General features: G+C 38.0%; 1 protein-coding gene across 4 annotated transcripts in view; it reads right to left on the bottom strand.

Annotated features, from left to right (window-relative positions):
• Nucleotides 1–20,592, bottom strand: part of LOC139716917 (MAGUK p55 subfamily member 7-like) — a 97,835-nt gene that overhangs the window by 62,292 nt on the left and 14,951 nt on the right. For 2 of the 4 annotated variants that reach the window (XM_071628436.1, XM_071628439.1), the window contains exon 2: nucleotides 17,546–18,000. In XM_071628436.1, the coding sequence (XP_071484537.1) occupies nucleotides 17,546–17,582 (37 nt within the window). In that variant the 5' untranslated portion in view covers nucleotides 17,583–18,000. Of the gene's footprint in view, nucleotides 1–13,003; nucleotides 13,238–17,545; nucleotides 18,001–20,592 lie in introns of those variants that run through there. The other 2 variants (XM_071628437.1, XM_071628438.1) reach the window with 2 other exon arrangements.

The raw sequence follows: 20,592 nt of genomic DNA, 5'->3' as shown, positions 1-20,592 counted from the left end.
TTGTGGGACCTGGGATTCATTTGAGAGTACATACATCTATTGTTGTGTGAAAATTATTAGCTTCAGAATGGTCTCATATTCAAGTAATGTGCAGTTCAATGTTTCCAGGTTAGCATGCCTGTACAGTGACAGGGCGATCGTAAACAGGCTTTTATTGATCGCCCCGTCACTGTACAAGCATGCTAATCTGGAAACATTAAACTGCACATTACTTGAATATATGAGGCCATTCTGAAGCAAATAATTTTCACACAGCAATAGATATATAATGTACTCTTAAATGAATCCACAAGGATTGGAACAATCATCACCCAGTATTCCCACTGATTCCCACAGATCAGGTACTAGCCATCCCCTTTAAAATAAGTTTTTCAAATTCATGAAATTCTTCCGTCGAGATGTTTTCATTGCAACTGATTAACGTTGATGTAGGGCAATTTGTCAATCAGTTGCAATGAAATAAGTTTGTTGAATAGACCCAGAAAAATGAGAGAGTGATAAACTCATGAAAGTTTGGACCAAATTCTGATTGTGATGGTGTGACCAATCACACAGAAATGGACAACTCTGTGACTTATCATTTGAACTCATCTTCCATTTGTCCTGAGCATGAAATTCAATAAAATCTATTGTCTTTTTGTTATAAATGACAGAGTATTTTTGCACGCAGGGGCTGCATACAAAAAATATCTAGATTAGAGTATATAAGAATGCATATGACTATCAATTTACTTGGCTGGAGAACTTAATTTCTTATTTCATAGTACAGAGCAAATGGAGGTGAGTTCATGTGAGATCACAGTACTGCCAATTCGTGCTTGATTGATTACAATTTAAAAGACAAAAAGATCATTATTTTCTTACTTTTTACCATAACTGGCTCAAGCTCTTCTGTCCTGTTCCTCTAATTTTTCTGCTTCTATTCACATGCACTTATTTTCAGGGGTAGACCTCCCCTTTAAGTCACATATAAAGAAGAAATACAAATTTGAAATATTCTGCATTTTTAAACTGTTAAGGACGAGTCCCGAGTATACTCGGGCAGGGGTCTGTGGGAAATGCGTGTTGTAGCAAAATCAGTCCGTCCTCAACGGGTAAATGATACATCTGATACTTTGCAAAGAAAAGACAATGAGCTACAAATTTGACACTCTTCTGAATGAAGTGGTAGAATAGAGGAAAGCAGTTTGTGACCATCTCGAAATGGCAAATTGAAACAGCCGCCACTGATACAAGTATTGTAGATTATCCCTGACAACTGGTGAATTAGCAAGTCTATATATGGTTGGTTCATTTGTTGTGATACACGCTTGGTTTCATAGATGTCACTGCAATCAAGGAAACAGACAAGGCAAAAGTAGAAAGGCCTTGGTAAAAATTTTTCCAGTAGACATCATTTCCTCTACTGCAGAACAAGAAGGACTCAAATATAAAGATGCGCATTTCTCTAATTGGAGTGAAGAAGAGACCAATTTGTTTGCACAGACAAGCATAGTGACTTCCACTCAATATGCTTCTAATTGCTTCTGTGTAGTACATGATTGATTCCAGAACCGTATACCCAATCTGGCTCAGAGCTCTCTGTAATTTTTTGTCTTCATCTCATTTTGCCCATTTCATTTCCATCATTTATCTGTAATTGTCATCCTCAAGTCATGCTTGACACTAACTTTACTTTTTTTTTCCACTGGTGGCACTTTTGGGATATTCAATCTGTGAATTTGCGATTTTGATGCCGCAAAAGAGATATGTAGAAAAAAAAAGGTCAATACAAAAAGTTCATTTGACATTTATAGGCCCACTCAGGGCCACCGAGAGTTTTGGCCGCTATATTGTACATGCCATGAATGGCTTCGCAATCTGTAGCAGGCAACGTAGTGATGTAATAGTGTAAAACAAAAAACGTTTACGCTCATGATGCAAAAAAAAGAAGAAACAAGAGACCCGCGGGTCTAGCGCTCACCTGAGTATCGCAAGTTCACTTTTCACGCAGTCACTAATCTAAATTATTCACAGCTCCACCAAAATTTGACCAGGCATTCTCAAGTAGAAGATGAAAATGTACAATAAGGGCCCAATTTTTTAAAGATTCCTTAATTTGGGAGGATTGGGGCCCCCTGGGGCCCTCTGGGTGGGGCATGGTGCCCATTTTGATAAATTGAGATCCTGACCCCCTAGGGATGCTACCTGCCAAGTTTGACAAAAATCCATCATGAGGTTTTCAGGAAGAAGATGAAAATGTACAATTCAGGCCCCCATTTGGACCCTTCCAACCACCCCTCCCCCCCCCCCCCCTACCCAAGAGGGGCACCCCTGGATCTCCTATGAACAAACTTGAAACTACAGTCATTAATGTACTCACTCATAGTATTATCTCAGCTCTATAACTTCTGATTCTAGAGAAGATTTATAAAGATTCCTTCATTTGGGGGGTTTGGGACCCCTGGGGGCCCCCTGGGTGGGGCATGGTGCCCATTTTAACAAATTGAGATCCTAACCCCCTAGGGATGCTACCTGCCAAGTTTGGTGAAAATGGGTGATGGGGTTCTCAAGAAGAAGATAAAAATGTACAATTTAGGCCCCATTAGGACCCCTCCTCACCCCCTCCCCTGGGTCCCAAGGGGGGCACCCCTGATTCTGCCATGAACAAACTTGAAACTACAGTCATCAATGTACTAACTCATAGTATTAACTTAGCTCTATCACTTCTGGTTCTAGAGAAGAAGATTTTTGTGGATTCCTTAATTTTGGGGGGTTTGGGCCCCCTGGGGGCCCCCTGGGTGGGGCATGGTGCCCATTTTAACAAATTGAGTTCCTAACCCCCTAGGGATGCTATCTGCCAAGTTTGGTGAAAATGGGTTATGGGGTTCTCAAGAAGAAGATGAAAATGTACAATTTAGGCCCCATTAGAACCCTTCCCCACCCCCCTCCCCTGGGTCCCAAGGGGGGCACCCCTGATTCTGCCATGAACAAACTTGAAACTACAGTCATCAATGTACTAACTCATAGTATTAACTTAGCTCTATCACTTCTGGTTCTAGAGAAGAAGATTTTTACAGATTCCTTAATTTTGGGGGGTTTGGGCCCCCCTGGGGGCCCCCTGGGGGCCCCCTGGGTGGGGCATGGTGCCCATTTTTACAAATTCAGTTCCTAACCCCCTAGGGATGCTACCAGCCAAGTTTGATGAAAATCGGTCTTGGGGTTTTCAAGAAGAAGATGAAAATGTAAAAAGTTTACGCACGACGCACGACGGACGACGGACGACGGACGACGGACGACGCACGACGCACGACGCACGACGCACGACGGACGCCGGACGAAGGGCGATCGCAATAGCTCACTTGAGCCTTTGGCTCAGGTGAGCTAAAAATCCTTAGACCTACATGTACAGTTGTAGGCAGGGTTCACAATCTGCAAATCATTACTGTGCACCATATTCCAGTGTATGATCATTCTGGCATGTTTTGGGTAGCACTTGTCAGAGTTTACCTTTACGTGTCTCAATATTGCAATTATTATCACTTTTTTTTTAAAAACTGTGAATACAAATGGCTTTGTTGAGCATTAATAGAATTTATTTGGAGTTCATTATAGATCCACGGTGATTGAGGCACTGCTCACGACTGCTCATGTTTCAACTTTGTATGATATTAATGATGTTCATGTAAAATGTAGGCCTAACTTTTGATGAGGATAAAACCACCAATGTATCTCAGAATTAGCATCATAAAGTGCAACAGATACAGTTAGCACATGGTGATGTCAATGATTGTATAATACCAGTATACTGTATACGCTATAATTTTCGCGTACATAAATTTTCGCGAATTGCCGCTGTCACACATTTTCGCGAGTGGTTAAATTCGCGATTGGGGGACCAGAGAAAATATGAAGTGGCAAAGAAAGTGTGAGTTTCAACTTACCAGCAAATAAGAATGATACTAGTTATACACTGCATGAAAAAAACTTACTAAACTCTGCGAACTAGTAACTTAGAAGTCAACAATTTTGAAGTGGTTAAAGGGATTGTACAGTTATGGTTGGGACCTAATTTCAGGTGTCTAACATTTTTTGGTGAGATAATGAGAAACCTCTTATAAAATGTGAAAGAGCATGTAATTCTATGAGGAATTCAATGTTTATTTGATGAAAATTGAGATATCAAAAAAGAGCGATTCTAATAAAGTGTGGGACCCACACTTTATTACGACTGCTTTGTTTTACTTTGTTTTTTGATGTTTCAGTCATTCCAAACCCGACATTCGTCAAATAAACTTTGAATTCCTCTTAAAATGGTATGTTCTGTACTATATCATAAGTGTTTCCTTGGTATCTCGCAAAAAGTTAAAAACCCAATTCTCATCTCCACCAAAACTGTACTATCCCTTTAAGTCCATCGCGCTAGATTTCTGATGAATGGTCCCCTTGCGATAATGGATTGGCTCTCTACAGTATCCGTAAGTAGACGTGGACGTGCTATGTACTCAAACAAACTTAGCCAGTATGGTCTGTTCGGTAAGCCGTGACATGGTATACTAGTACTGAAATGTTCGTATCATCAAGGCAAGGGATTCATTTGGATGGTGATATTTTCTCTTGTTATTAATTTCGCGAATAGCTCCCGACTCGCGAAATTCGCGAAAATAACCCACCCGCGAAATATATAGCGTATACAGTAACTGGGCTGAAGATTTCCTGGCTAGTTTCTTTTGAATGGCTTTAGTTTATGACCTCTTGTTCATGTTTAAAATGAAAAAGAAAAAGAAAAGAATAAAAAAAAAAATATGGGAACCTAAGACCATCGGTCACAGACATTTCCCCTTTCTTTTGGTTGCTCTCTTACTTGTTTCCATTTTCTTTTAATCTCTCAAATATCAAAGTTGCAACATTTGGTATTAATCATACTCACGAGTCACAGCAAATGTCTACAATTTTCCATTACCGTAAAACATGATACATTTGCGGCATGAAATTTTCGCGAATTGGAGCTGACGGCCTTTTACATGGCATGAAATTTTCGCAAATTGCCACTGGAGTTCAATGCATACAGTGTAGACAAGAACTTTCGCATGCATTTTATTTTTGCGAATCTTGGCACTCATGAAATTCGCGAAATTAAAATGCACGTGAACATTCCTCGTTTTACAGTATGTCATTAAATGTAAATGTCCATATGTAAAATCTGAGAGTTATGTTGCTGGGAAAAGCAGTAAAGATTATTTTTTCAATTCTACAATCAAAGTTACACCGAGATGAAAAAGTAGGATAGGCAAGTTTTGAGAAAATTTCTTTCTTAGGTAGCTAAGAAGAGGTATAATATGTCATTACCCTCATAACCAATGTTTGGGACAGATATTTATATCTAGATGTCAATCAGCTATACAAAGGTTCTATTCAACTCCCACATGATCACATAGACAATTTACTTTCATATGAATGAAAAAAAAAATCAAATAAGGGCTGTAAAATCTTGTTTTTCACGATGGTCTCTCCCCAATGGGCTTTGGTTGTATTGATTACTCTATCCTACTGGAGAGCCTTCATACCAAGATGAAAAGCCCCCTGAGAGAATCAGATGTTCATGGATGACATCATATTCTGAGAGATGAGACGGCTTCCCATCCAAAGATGACGCATGAGTCAAACATTACCTTCTCTGATCTAATCCACAGGGGGATCAAGGGATTAGCTCATCCCTGATGTCAGCTTACAGGTGGGCTCAGATCTCCAAAGACAGTCAGCCCCCAAAGAATAACACGACTGGCAAAGAGAATCTTTGCTTTAGACGTCTTGGAAATGTCAAGGGAACTCAATATTCTACTCTGAGCACTTAAACTTGAAAATACACAATTTCACCTGCCAGTATATTCGATGACACAAGAAAAACTGAGGGGAAAAAAAATCATATTACGCCTCAGGATATACACAAAATGCAATTTGTGTTTGAATGGGTGCTTTGTGGACAGCTCTGAAATACTACAAAAAGCTTTCTGAAATGAACTTAGTGTGCAGTGGGGTTCTATGAGGGTATACTGGAATTATTCAGACTTCACACAACTAGAAGCTCAGCCAGAGTATTCACACATAAAAGCAAATTATGCGGTGCTTGAATGGACAGGCTGTGCTTGTACTTTGAAGACAAAAACTGTTATAATCCCAGGGTCCAAACATCTCCAAAAACACAACAAAACAAAATACAATACAAAATGATGCCAAGCAATATCCGAACACAATAACAAAACAAAACAAACAATATAAGAAAGTTCTGAAGGCTACGTGTACATCCTTTGATTTTAAAGATTTTGAGAAATTACATCCCCATTATGAAGCATGGTGTGAAGTAAGATAATACTAGCTACAAAGTAGAAAAATAATCAACTGGTACGTAGCTCTGTTGTCCAGATTGAGCAATAGCCATTATTACATCACCTTGTGTAATTGACCTTTGCTGCATATTGTATTTCCTGTTCACACATTACAACACTAATCACTTTAAGCCTGAAACTGCCTCCAGATTTAGCTATGAAAAATGTAAATGCAGCCCACAATTAAAGGTCAATTTTGGACCAGTTAAATGTTAGTCTGAAAATAGAGAATGTAATTCAATGAGCATCACAGTGAATATTTGAGCAAGACTAGAAACTAGCATGCAAATAAAATCACACATTCTTTCTTTTTTTCGCTCATTATACAAAACATCGAAATAGTTAAAATGAAAAGTGGGTAGAATTATACGATTTGTTTTAAGTATTATAGGGTAAAATACTGTAGCACCCTTGTTGTTTTAATTGTTAATATTTTACTGAAAACGAAAGTAATCTCAAATTGACACCATAACGTAGATGAGATTAAGCTATTACAACATGATATCAATTACTCACCCCCCCCCCCCCCCCCCCCAAAAAAAAAAAAAAAAAATTATTGCAATAAAGCCCTTCTGGTTCTCAACCAACAATATGCATTTTACTCTCTACGATTCAGATGTAAATGTGGTTGCTTGCTTTTCATTCTTATCGACACTACAAGAAAGTATAGTCTGAGCAAATTGCACTTGTTTTAAATCAAGTCTCCTTTCTACTTCCTTTCAACATCACAGAAGCATTCAACGATGTTTATTGCAATAACAGCTATTTTTATTTCATTTGCTTTACGATAAGTGCGCAAACACACCACCTACACTTAGCCCTACATTACAAATGCAGCCATGCTTACATACTAGCGTACAAATTTACAGCACTCAATCAAGATTTGTCAGTTTACGGATGGCTAAACTACAGTCTGAGTGATGGGACGGTGCTATACCCAACGATGCAATCCATTTAAAGAACAAGCAAATGTAGCATTGTTTGAAAAGCTCAGAGTGGTAAGAGTAAGATATTAAAGACAGAAGTGTCCCCAAGGTAACTCCAGACCAGATGCAGGTCTTTGTATACTAATCATCTATAGTGCAGACTATGATTAAAGTATACTGCACTTCAAAGAATTGTTGTTTATGAAAAGTTGCCCATTAAAAAGGCTCACATTCCTCCCACCATCTTGGAGTGTAATCTCACTTGATATTCTGATACAATCCTTAAAAGAAAAGGCAGCAACATAACATTTAGGATCAGAAAGTGATATGAGCTTCTTTTCACATGACTTTATGAGCCGGGCACAGGTCTTTGAATGTTTTTTTACAGGTAAATGGTGCTATATGCTCATCATCATCATCATCATCATCATGGCAATTTGGACCATATGAAATTATTCCCCTTTGGTGTGGCCCTTGCACCTCCTGATATAAATTCTTTATACTTTCAAGAATATTTTACTGTGATTTGCATCCATATTTTATCAAAAAGTGTCCAAACCTTGTTTTGAACAGACTTGCATCCTTTGGTTATTTCCATAACTCATGGAAATGTTTGGATCTGCCATCATCTTATTTGAGGAAATGTGACAAAAATGTTTGTTAAAAAAATGCAATAAATACAACTTTCACTTCTTCTCTACTCCATGGAGAGAAAGTTTGAAACAAAGTGGTGAGTTTGTTGCATGAAGAATTCCCTTTCCTGTCACGCTTTCAGGAAGTGCCACAGTTAGAAACCACTCGTCAGGATCCTCCCCCTCCCTGCCTATCTCCGATGGATCTCGCTGGACACCTAACCACATTTCACCAGGAGGAAGTGCCGCTGGTTTCAGCTTTCCTTTCTGGAGGCTGTAGAGGGCTACTAATAGCCAGCCTCATGCAAGGACAATGAATTTCTCCATTTCGGGAGCGACTATGCTCCTAAAGGAGTACATAGACGACGTCCTTCGGAAAGTTAAGCCAATCCATCATAGAGGAATTAAGGAAGCCGATTGAGTCACTCGGTTGTTGAAGATGAGGTGGGATGTTGACACGTTTTTCTCGGCGGGATGCGCAGAGGGGAGTGGGGTAGCGACCGATCCCTACTGTAGCTACCTCATACTGGATGAAAAACGATCGGCCATGGAACGGTATCTGTGGCTGAACAACGGGGCGAAATCGTCCTCTGCGATGTGCCGGATAGCACAGATTAGCAAGACACGTCGCTCGCCGTGCAACTACCTAGCAACTCTCCTGATGACGGAAGATGTTATTGTGGGGAGTAATGTATCTCCCTGGGGAAATTATGACGTCATGTCAGCCAAACATTCTGGTAATAACACTTCTCATCCATGTGCATTGCTGATATCCCATTCACATTATGCATTCCCTATACCACGGAAGACCAGAGTGGTATGAACATGTCTGTGAAAGCACAATGATCAGATGCATTACATTCAGCATAATTGTAAAATATTGCCAATATGGATTGCTGTCAGTAAAAAACAATCAAGAAACAGTACAACCTGTCCTTCTTTCATATTCATTAATCGCACAGAGGTATAAGAAAGCATCATGAAGTGAAAGGTTCATCTTATTATCAGCATGCTGATTTCATTTCTTAATGTTCATCTGCCTATTACATTGTCTATTAAAGTGGTGACATTTTGTTCAATCAATGAATCATGCAATTCTTTAACACCTTTCCATGTTATGAAAACGGGAGAATTTAGTGTACTATGGTTCTCTTTTATAAAGCCCATCGACTTTCAACTGATGAAATTTTATCTAAAGAGAAAATGACAATCAGTGAGTTCTGTATGTTTCAAAGTTTAATGTTTGTGGTACTGACCAACAATATTTATTAACAAGAAACTCATAACACATGATAGAGACTTGTGGTGCAAATCAAAGTGCATATAGTATAAGATCGACTATCTTTTTTTTCCTTCTTCTTTCTGGCACAGAATTATCACCCTAGTTCTCTGTGGTCTGCAGGCAATCTCCTTGTCTGTACTAATAGCTTCTAGACACAGTGGATGGTGTCATTTGTCCTTCTTTAGGCAGATTTCTCTTAATGCTAAGAGAGGATTTTATGCATTACGTGCACTTCCACTATTTCTGGAAAGTTGACCAATGCAAGATTAAAGAGACAAAATATTTGCATCTTTATACTTTGACTCGTCAGGGGCTACTATAAAAGAAGATTACAGCAGATGAAAGAGATTTAAAAGAAGGAAAGAGGCTTGTAGGATAACTTGAATAGACAGTCCAGTGTTACATCGGTACCCAGTATCGTAATGGCTCTAATGCATCTAGAGATACATGTAAATACTCATTCAACACATGTTGTACATTAATTTTCATTTTCTTGTTCCTTTTTTTTTTTTTTTTTGTGGGGGTGCTGGCCAAACGTCCATAAATGTGGTTAATGTCAATGTACAACTGTGACTCCACATCTAGGATCTTGTGGTTTCTATCTACATGTACACATAAGCCTATATGGTAAAAGGATATTTCTGGGTTTGGTGGAGGACACTGTACAAACAGGACAAAAATAAATGCAAACAAGAAAGCTTGTATCAAACTTAAAATAGTTATAAATTTCAATTGAAATTGGGATGTGGGCAAATATATATATTATGCTGCCAACATCTCATTACAATGCAAAGACCAAATTGTATACATGATGGATTAAGATGTCTCTATTTCACAGTGTAATAAGCATCACACCACTTTCCCTCCCCCCTCCCCCGTTTTCGCTTGCCTGATCCCTGGGCCATTAACTTCTGCCAGCTCTGATTAACATCACGTCTGAGAATGAATGGACGTGCTAATGACATAATGATGTAAACATGAAGGGGGAATCTGTCCTATCGTCAATTACAGGTCCTCGGTCTATGCATGCTATGTCAGGTTAATATATATGCAGAAAAAAAAAAATTTTTGACTGTATCTCTAAGCAGCTTTAAAACGAAATGCAAATTCTGCGGAGTACCTGGGTATTTCACACAATCATACACATTGTTTGATTTTCTGAAATCTTTTTAAAATATTAGATTTCCTCCAAATAAGTCAATAACAAAACAAACATAGATATCTAGGAAACAATTATCAAAATTGCATTTTCTATAATAAAAAGTCAACAGGAATGGTGACAGTATACATAACTTAAAAAGAGCGAAAAAAGAAAGGCAAAAACATATGAATAAAAAATATATGCACACTAACACCAAAAACAAACAAAAACAGCTTTTGTGTGAGTGAATGCCATGGATACTTGTATCAAAATTCCACAGCATTGCATTGCTCTCAAACCTTTGGGGAAAGCAGGCATCAGAAGATTTAAAGCGATCAAAGATAGGAAAGTGAAAAAAAAACCCAGTTTGCATACATGGTGTAGACCAATTAATTCACCTTAAACGCTGATCCATAAGCATGAAGGGAGTGTCCCCCGTGTTTGAAACACATAGCAAATTAATAATACTTGCCCCAAAAGGCACCGTGAATACATTCTATTGACTGTTAGGCTGTGTGGAGCTGCAAACTAGGAATTATTCCTAGTTTGCAGCTCCACACAGCCTAACAGACTACACTGTCAAAAATCAATACACCTTAATGGAGGACTGTACAGTATACTCATAAATAATGCAAAACTAATTGGCTTCAAAAGATCATGTAACATTTGTTGGCTTCACTGCGCATACAACAGGATGAAATTTTCATCCTGCCCATTTAATTTCTTGCCATTTGCAGTCATTTTGCAGGATCAAAAGCTAAGCACTGTGCCCAGTGGTAGAGCTGCAATCAACTAAATTATATGATGTACATTGTACTGCGAGAGAAAGAGAGAAAAAAAAAAATTGACCTCATTTGAAGCAAATGCGGTTGGTTAATGCCAAATGCCAAGAGGTTAATTGAATGCTTTAAAGAGCAAAGAGTCTCAGCCAAGATGCCCAAACTGTAAAGCAGTGGATAAGTTTTATATAGCTTTTCCCCTATTTATTGGACATTATGGTATAGGGGTGATATCTTACAATCATTTCTCGAGACAAAGTGTATACCCCAATGATTATCAAAGGACCACATACACCCTGTGGTATATAATTCTATGCTCAAGTCATATTGCTTCATAAATTACACATTTTTGATAACATAGCATACAGATGTTCTCCCTCTTGTTAAAAACACTAACATGATACCTGACCAGTTATCAATATAACAGATCATGTCACTACAGACATAGTGTCATACATCAAAATTAATTTAATGAATCATATCAAAGGTCACTATGATATCATATGACGCTTCAGATATATTACTACATTGGTATATTAACACTAATTCATCTTCGTAATACATAATTTTCATAGCCCTTTGAAAATTATGGAAGAAGAAGAAGAAGATGATGATGATGACGAACATACGCAGACTATGTGTGAAGGATAACAAACATTAACGATCACATCATTGCAAAATAGCTGCCACTGTCATGCCACGCACATACTAATTAAGTATGTAAATGCCCTATGAATATCTCAGTAGTGCTATTCGATGATGAGAAACTATCACTGAATCGCGTCCACCGGCAGAAACATCTACTGGCATCTCTCTCTGTTTATATGTTTCTATATACTGTACTTCATGACATGCTGGGAATCTTCTACACTCCATTCCACATCTTGAGAACCTGACCCAGGACAGCTCAAGGTGCCATCATTTTGTGTCTCTAAACTCATTTCACACTCTGCATTTATTCTTGCCATTAGTCTCAGAAACAGAGAAATCCTCTAATATCATTTGGTGCCACAGGTGTGCCAGACACTTCCATACCCTTTACACTGTATCATGAGAATGGAAAAAAAACTTCTGGGCCCGAATTCACGAAGGTGGTACAAATGAAACCATGGTTGTAAACCATGGACAAAAACAATGAAGCGCCAAGTGTCGCATGGAATATTTCGTTACGAAATCAGTCATTTCAACGATGAAATGATTATTTTGTAACGAAATAACAAATTTTGTAACTAAATTAACATTTCGTCCACGAAATGATAATTTCGTTAATGAAACAGTCATTTTGTCGACGAAATGACCAATTTCGTAAAGAAATATTCCGAGAGATACTTGGCGCTCCATGGTTCTTGTCCATGGTTTAAACCATGGTTTCATTTGTACCACCTTCGTGTATTCGAGCCCTGGAGTCTGGAAGTGTTTTAATGTCATGGTATTTCTCAAGCAAGTTTCAATGTACATGGTCAGTCCTGCCTTCTACCCTAATGCAAACATGCTCTTTGTACATATTGCATGGCAAATTTGCTCACTGGAACACTCTGTCAATGACTAAAAGCTATATTGATTGCAGTCCCATCCAATCAATTCTACAGACAGTGCTGGAGTGATGAAGTCTTCAGCATGTGTGTATGTTATCTTCATGGATACCATAGCCAGTGTGATAAAACTGACATTTGGTGACATAACAAGAAGCACTGCAGCAACATTTCAAGTACAAACTGAATGTAGACAACAAGCGTCCATAATAGCATTGTGCAGTTGACTCAATACATTACATATTGCACACAAGCCCCAAGTGACAATGAGTATGCAAGCACACCGTATTTGTTCATTGTCGCAAAGGTATGCTGTAGGGAACAACATACAGTTGTGTGTACATACCCATTCATGAAAAGCTGATTCTCCCCACTGGTAATATCATCGAAAGCTTATCTGGCAAGACGCTGACGTGGACAAGACAGCAACATCACAGCCTCGATCACTGACCGCTGCTTGGCGACGACTGCATGTTTTCAACGAATGTTGCACCCACAAACAAACTATATGCACGTTCCACAGGGTATGTACTTGTAAGTCACCACAAGCCCGAATGTCCCTCCACTCACAACTGCCCTGTGTAGGTGTGCTCTTTGTAAATAATCGCCAAGCATACCACAGCCCCCTTGTAGTGTTGCGCTGGCTGAGACACGGACGGCATGAGTGAGTGACTGAATGAGGGGACAGGGAGAGACTAGGCTGAGGTTCTGATGCACCACTGCAGTGATGCCCTGAGTTGTGGGAGTGTGCATGAGGGAAAATACGGGCAGCACTCAGTCCAAAGACTACGGCTTCTCCTCTTCACCAGGAGACGGCCACTGGATGGTGGATGGATTCCATCCAAAAAAAAAAGAGCACGGTTGATTGGGAGATTAGTCTAATCCATGGAGGGGCAGCCTAATCCCCAAAGGCAGGCACTAATGCTCTCTTCACGCTGGCTGGATAGCAGGCTCATCAGATCCAATTACAACATAGTTATCATCACGTCTTTGTAGGACTAGGAGCATGTTCACACGATCTTGCATGATTTAAATCTATTCTAATGTAGCTTTTTCTGTAATTCTTTCCTTCAGATTATCATGGATATGCTCCTACAATGTCCTGTGCCTGGTCATTTTTATTTCAAATGTTAAAAACAAACAAACAACAACAACAACAACAAAAACAAACAAACCCGAACACTCAACCCAAACCCATCCTATAAATAAAAAAAAAAAGAAAAAAGAATCAATCATTATATATCAAGACCTAGAAATAAAAGGTAAGAGACTTATGGCAAGAGTTTCATGTTTTTTCTTGTTTTTAAATGATTCAAGCCAGTATTTTGGTTACTCAATGTTAAATATTACTACACCATATGTGCATGGTTATGTGCCCCTTCACGAATTGACATACATCCATAGACATGGGTACGTTGAATTAATGATAATGTATAAATCCTTGTCATTAGGATAAAGACATTTTTGGCAACCATGCAAAAAAAAAGAAAAGAAAAAGAAATCTCTACTATCAAACGTTATATTTCAAACAGTGTAAAGTTCTTTTTTTTTCCTTTTTTTTAATGTCAATCTGAACATGTATACTACCTCTAGTGACATCTAATCAGGTTTACTCATTGAGCATTTAAACTAACTTTAAGTACACATGTACGCGGTCTCGATCAGATAAATTGCCACATGCAAATAAGTCTGGTGTTTGTGTATAATGTTCATTTCCTCCCAAGGACAAACTACTCACATTCAAGAAGTCGTTCCGCAGAGTTAATTGTTTTGCATGAAAGCTGAGAGTAAAATATAGAATGGCTCATAATCACTGTGAAATGTGAGCAAATTCAGACAAAACATTACGAAGTATTATGTGGAAATCATGACAAATCAAATTCATCGAGCAAATGAACATTGCATCATTCTCAGCATCTTCAAATAACTGCTGCAATCACATTTTTGTAATGTCATATTACACTGTTAAAATGCATGACATGAAAAATCATTGCCAACTTAAAGGGTGTGTACAGTTCTGGTCGAGGTGAGGATTTAGCTTTTAACGTTTTGCGAGATATTCAGAAACCACTCTATGAGATGTCAAAGAGCATGCAATTCCAAGGGATATCAAAAGTTTATTTGATGAAAATCGGTTTTGAAATGGCTGAGATATCCAAAAACAAGGTGAAACAAAGAGATCCCAATAAAGTTGTGGCCTGTCGCCTTTTATTATTATCACTTTTTGGGATATCTCAGCTATTTGAAAACCAATTTTCATCAAATAAACGTTGAATCCTTCTTAAAATTACATGCTCTTTCATATTTCTTAAGAGGTTTCTCATTATCTCACTTAAGAATGTTCAAAACATGAATCCCCACCTCAACCAGTACTGTACAGTCCCTTTAACTTTTTTTTCTTCACAAAAACACTCGCTTCAAAACACTGCAATCATTATGAGTAGTTTGTTCTTCATATCAAAATAGATATGTTTTGCAAACTCAAGAATCTTTCACCAGAAACCTTAAGAATCATATTCCAGGAATTTTGTGTACAAACCACTTGAGTAGTGCTATACAAGAGATGTCACAGTTAGATGTACAGCTGTACCTGACCAAAGATGGTTACATCATATCAGATTACATGCTGACATTAAAATTAAAGTTTTTTTTTTTTGGGGGGGGGGGGGGTAGGAGGTAGAGGAGGGATAGAGGGGCAATTTAAACATTTTAGCCATGGTTTACAATCACATTGATTTGTAAGAAAAATAACCAGGGTAAAGTAGTGTGGAATTTAAAAAATTCAAAATTAGAGACATTAATTTCCAAAAAACATGTAATAACAGAACTAGACAGGGTAAAGACACAAAATTGAAACTTTTTCAAACACTCGATCTTCAGAAAAATAACCCCAACAATAATAAACTGATTCATTTTGCCGCCAATACCTTTTGAAGGTTTTCTTGCCCCAATCCACACAAAGCTCTTTGAAGAACAACACTATCATTGAATAAAGTGACCCATGCTTTGCACATTCTAAAATGCCAAATGAAAAAAAAAAATGTCTCGATTCAAATGAAAGCACCTCCAGCTTCCCTGTGAAATGGGTTTTGCAAAGATATTGATTCTCTCACACAAATACTTTGATGTACATTGTATGTAGTTACTGTTGGAAAGGTCAATATCACATAACTGGTTCTAGAATTGGGTTAAATGCCATGAGTAGATTTGCCACGGTCGAATTCACCCATCTTCAAGAACTGTACAGCACATACAATGTACATGTATCTCAAGCAGAATTATGTATGCAGAATGATAATAATGATAATAATAATAATAATAATAATAATATTACATACATACATACATACATACATACATACATACATACATACATACATACATACATAATATTAGAATTGCTATAATGCCATTTTCCATTCTGGCTAAATGTTCAAGTTCAAGATGCTTTACACCTAAGCAAAAGACATCGTGAAAATACATCGTGCCAAAAGAAGAAGAAGAAGAAGAAGAAGAAGAAGAAGAAGAAGAAGAAGAAGAAGAAGAAGAAGAAGAAGAAGAAGAAGAAGAATTGAATATCTGTCTTCAAAACGCACAGTTGAACAAGAAGGATTTTAGGTTGCTCCTAAAACACATAATGGAGTTCAAGCCTTTCAGGTCAAATGGAAGTAAATTCCACGGTGTTGGTCCAGCATGGGCAAAAGCTCGTTTCCCCAAATTTTTCCAAGAAACTATAAGTCATCCAATCCCAGCAAATTCTTTGCTAAAGGTATAAATGACTTTTCAATGACAATAAATGTATGTGATCATAAATTATGGAGTCTCGGCATTTCATATTTTTGTGTGTATTTGTTTGTTTTTAAACAGTAATATTGGTCATGATTACTAAAGAAGATAATGATGCCAATATCCCAAGCTGCACACTGGCACTGGTCCAACGGTCTCTGACCAGTAAAAATCACTGTCGGACCAGCAACTTTTTCAGGAATGGACCAGTAAAACATGGAAAAACTGGGTACCTACTGGTCCGACAGACAGGACGGACCAGTAGAAAAAATGGGTTAGTGTGCAGCCCTGTATATCTCACTAAGTCTCTCATTGACCTATTTAAACATTTTCACCAAATGTCCTTTTCAACAACAAATTATAAAAAGAATTAAAAAAATGTTGTATCCTTATGGCCAAATGATTGTAGCATTGTAATAATCTAGAAATCATGACATTTAGGGAAAATTTGGTAATAGTTGCTATATCACTGACCAAGGGCATTGTTGGATTTATCCTTTGTTTTATGAAGAAAAAAAAAAAGAAAGTTGTGAGGTGATTACATCAACACCTCTTCAAATTTGCATAAAGTTGTAACAGATAACACTATTATGTGAAAACATGTAAAATATTAAATGCTATATTTCACGTCCATAACATTTACCAGTCTCTTTGCGTGCTTCTACTTTGTAATCAATCACTACTCTCACATGGATTAGTATTGCACTTAATTGGTGAAATTTGGTCAATGTAGCATCAACTAGAACATTATGCATACAACATACTATATGTATGTCTTACATTTCTTCCACACGTACAGCAAGTGAAAACATTACCAGTCCTGACATGAAGAGATTTTTTTTTTTTCTTTTTTTTTAATGGCACCCTAACTTCTTCTCCAGAAAATAAAGATGTCTGGTTGAAGCAATTGTTCAGAGTAATGTTGGTATGAGTCTGACAGTTGAAGTTCTGCAGCTAACTGATGAACGATATGAGAGTGGGACTAGTGTACATTTTAACCAAAAAAAAAATTGTTATCATTTCTGAATCCACAAAAAGAGAAATAAGTCAAAGAATTTACAGGAAAAAGCAAAATTACGGTGACAAATCTGTTCTCACTCACCTGGGTTGAAAGGTGGATTCTCCGAGAGCACAGGCATGGTTGCAGGCGTCTTGATCGATGAGGAAAAACTGAGTCTACCTCCAGAAAAAACTTTCTCCTTTCATACGGCTCCTTCTTCTGACGGTAGAGAGAGAGGGAGGGAGAGAGTTAGAGAAGAGTTGGAGGAAATCTCTCGGCCCAATTCCTCTGACTCACGTCGTCCCACCAACTTTTCTCATTGGCCGGGCGGTTCTGTCAATCACAGTGCGAGAAGGTGGAGCTTGTTGCGTTAACGGCAACGGCAAGAACTTCCTAGGGCTTCTCGCAGAGGTGCCAGTCAAAGACCCTGCGCTACTGCGGCACTGATGGCAGAGGGAGCCCCCAAGACCTGCCTTGATCTCCCCACTCCTGTTGCGACTGGCTGCGGCACAGCGGTAGGGCACGGCCTGGACGAAATGGATAGCGATGACAATTTCCTGAAAGCATAAATCAAGACAAGTCAGCTTCTTGCTAGCCCTCATAAACTGCCAGAAGTAGCAAAATGAACCCAAACTCAGTGCAGGGGGTTTTCCTGACAATCACTTTAATTTAAAACAAAAAAATAAACAAAGCAAAACAAAAACAAAAAGACACTCGTAGCATTTCAGCAAGGCCAAGAACACACTGATTAGAGCCAAACGTATGTGATTTGCATTACATCCATATCCAGGGAGGCTCACCAATTATTGAATTAGTGGTATCCCTGAGGTGTTATGATGTGTACTTGCCATTCAGGTGATGGGACTTTTTAAGCCTATGGGTCTCATGGTGCGGCTTGCCTGGCACACCTTATACAGACATTCAAAGCAGAGGACTCTAAACAAGCTTCTATGGGGACAAGGATACAGAATTGAAGTTCAGTATGCACTTTAAAGGTTTGTGAGATTGATTTCTAGGCTACAAAGTCATGGAAATGACTTAGGCCTAGTCTTGATTTCTAGGCTACGAAGTCATGGAAATGACTTAGGCCTAGTCTTGATTTAAAAAAAAAAAGTAGCAAAACCATGAACACACCTTTACATATTTTCCTGGCATGGCCAACTTGTCTGGTGAAATTTTTACCAAATTAAGGGCAATGAACCAAAAAGACAACATACAGAACATAAAAGACATATTATCAAAATGAGATACAAATGTATAATGTGTAATGGCTTTTAGATGTCATGACATGCCACACTTACTTGGACAAACGATTAGAAATTGTTTTACTCATCAGAAAACATCAATTTTCCATCATGAAAAATATCACTTACAAAGAGATGTATAGTTATAGCACCTGTGCAAGAAATTCAGTAGACTAATTAACATATATGGTATATTAATGTAAGACATGTGCTCATCATCACTAGGCCTTAAATTTGTTCCTCAAATCTATACATATTAGATTCCCAGAACAAATGCTAACGTTTACTTCACACAAAAGTTTTAAAAAAAAAAAAAATCACCAAACAAAATGCTATTACACTAATTCATGGAATATATAATGCGCCTTATATCTGATATAAACTATAACATCATTTGTAATTAGAAGTGAAACTACATTCATTAATCAATTGTTATGGTGACACTATGCAGCTACTTCATAAATCACATTCTGTTAAATTACTAAATAAAGAATGCACATCAAAACTGGGATAAATTTGTATCATTTCTTTCAGGCATGTATTTGAAGTTTTATTTGGCCATTGTATATTCAGCTATATAGGCCTATTCTAATGTAAAAATTAGAAAACAAAACAAACAAGGCATTTAGCTGGGTGTCCTGGTTGAAAGGTTCTATCCAAGTCTCCTTGAGGGGCATTCCGGCAAATAAGTGACTATGGAATCTAAAAGTAATAATGCAATCCACTGCCAAAAGTTTAGATCAGTACCCGAAGTGGCTGTCATGAATCTAAATTAATTTGTCACTTTGGGCTGTGGCTCTTTTCGTGACGTCCATTGCAAGAAATGATAATTTCCCCTCCGCATTAGTGGCCGCGAACGTCATGGCTGTAAAACAGTAATCCCTCCACGCTCACCCCACCACACAGCGTCAATTAAATAATGTGTCTATGGTGTAATGAATAATTATGGAGATCCCTTCAGAAAGAGCTCCAATAATTTTAAAACCTTGTGTGGAAGACTGCCCCCCTCTCCAATATTCTCTTTATCATCAAGATCTTCCGCAGTGGTCGATGGCCCCCATCTTCATTTCGATAATCCTGGATTTCCCCTACTTGCTTCTGAATTGCATTTAACATGAAAGTACAACTGAACACCCATTTAAAACATGCAAAGTGGCTTACTCAAACCACTATTAAAGCTTGAAGAAGTTTGACAGAGAGAGAGAGGTGCTTTGTTGTACAGTTACTGTATATTTCTGTGGTTTGTGGGTGCAGTTGAAATTTAAGACCTCTGGGAGTAGACTGCTTATTACTTTACTGCTTAATCACCATTACAATGGGTGCAATGAACTAAGAAATGGGTACACAACCCTTTCAAATGATGCAAGTAGAATTTAAGTTCACTTCTGAATTTACTTTGGCTGCAAAACATTTCAGTACGGCAAAATACAAATGTCCCAGAGCTGAGGGGAAAATATGCAACTTGTACAAAAGAATGCCAACATGATGGCCGTCACTTACCACACACTCAGCAATACACACATTTACAGTTCATTCACAATAAAGTAATAGATAAACCCATACTGCCACTTAAAATATATGAATACTAGTACCAAGAGAGCCTGTAATAGTATTGATACTTTGATAGATGATCCTTTACTTGGACAATAAGAATGTTGACTGTTGACTTATTGGGAGGCTTTGCATCATGTGAAAAAAAGTCTGCAGTTCACTAACACAAACACAAACAATTGAACAAACAAACAACTCATGTCATCCTAACTTTGTTGTATTTGGTTACTATTGCACGTAATGCTAGAATACAGGAGATTATTCATATTTTTTCCAGCGCTGCATCCTTGAAACTGCAAGTATCAGTTACACAAAGTGCCCCCATACCACACGTATGCCATGTCATGCAGCCAG

This window comes from Diadema antillarum, unplaced genomic scaffold (assembly GCF_040938485.1).
Source record: "Diadema antillarum isolate AM-2024a unplaced genomic scaffold, OU_Dant_1.0 scf00000071, whole genome shotgun sequence".
NCBI lineage: Eukaryota > Metazoa > Echinodermata > Echinoidea > Diadematoida > Diadematidae > Diadema > Diadema antillarum.
The sequence above is the reverse complement of the archived record's forward strand: the minus strand, read 5'-3'. Positions and strand labels throughout refer to the sequence as shown.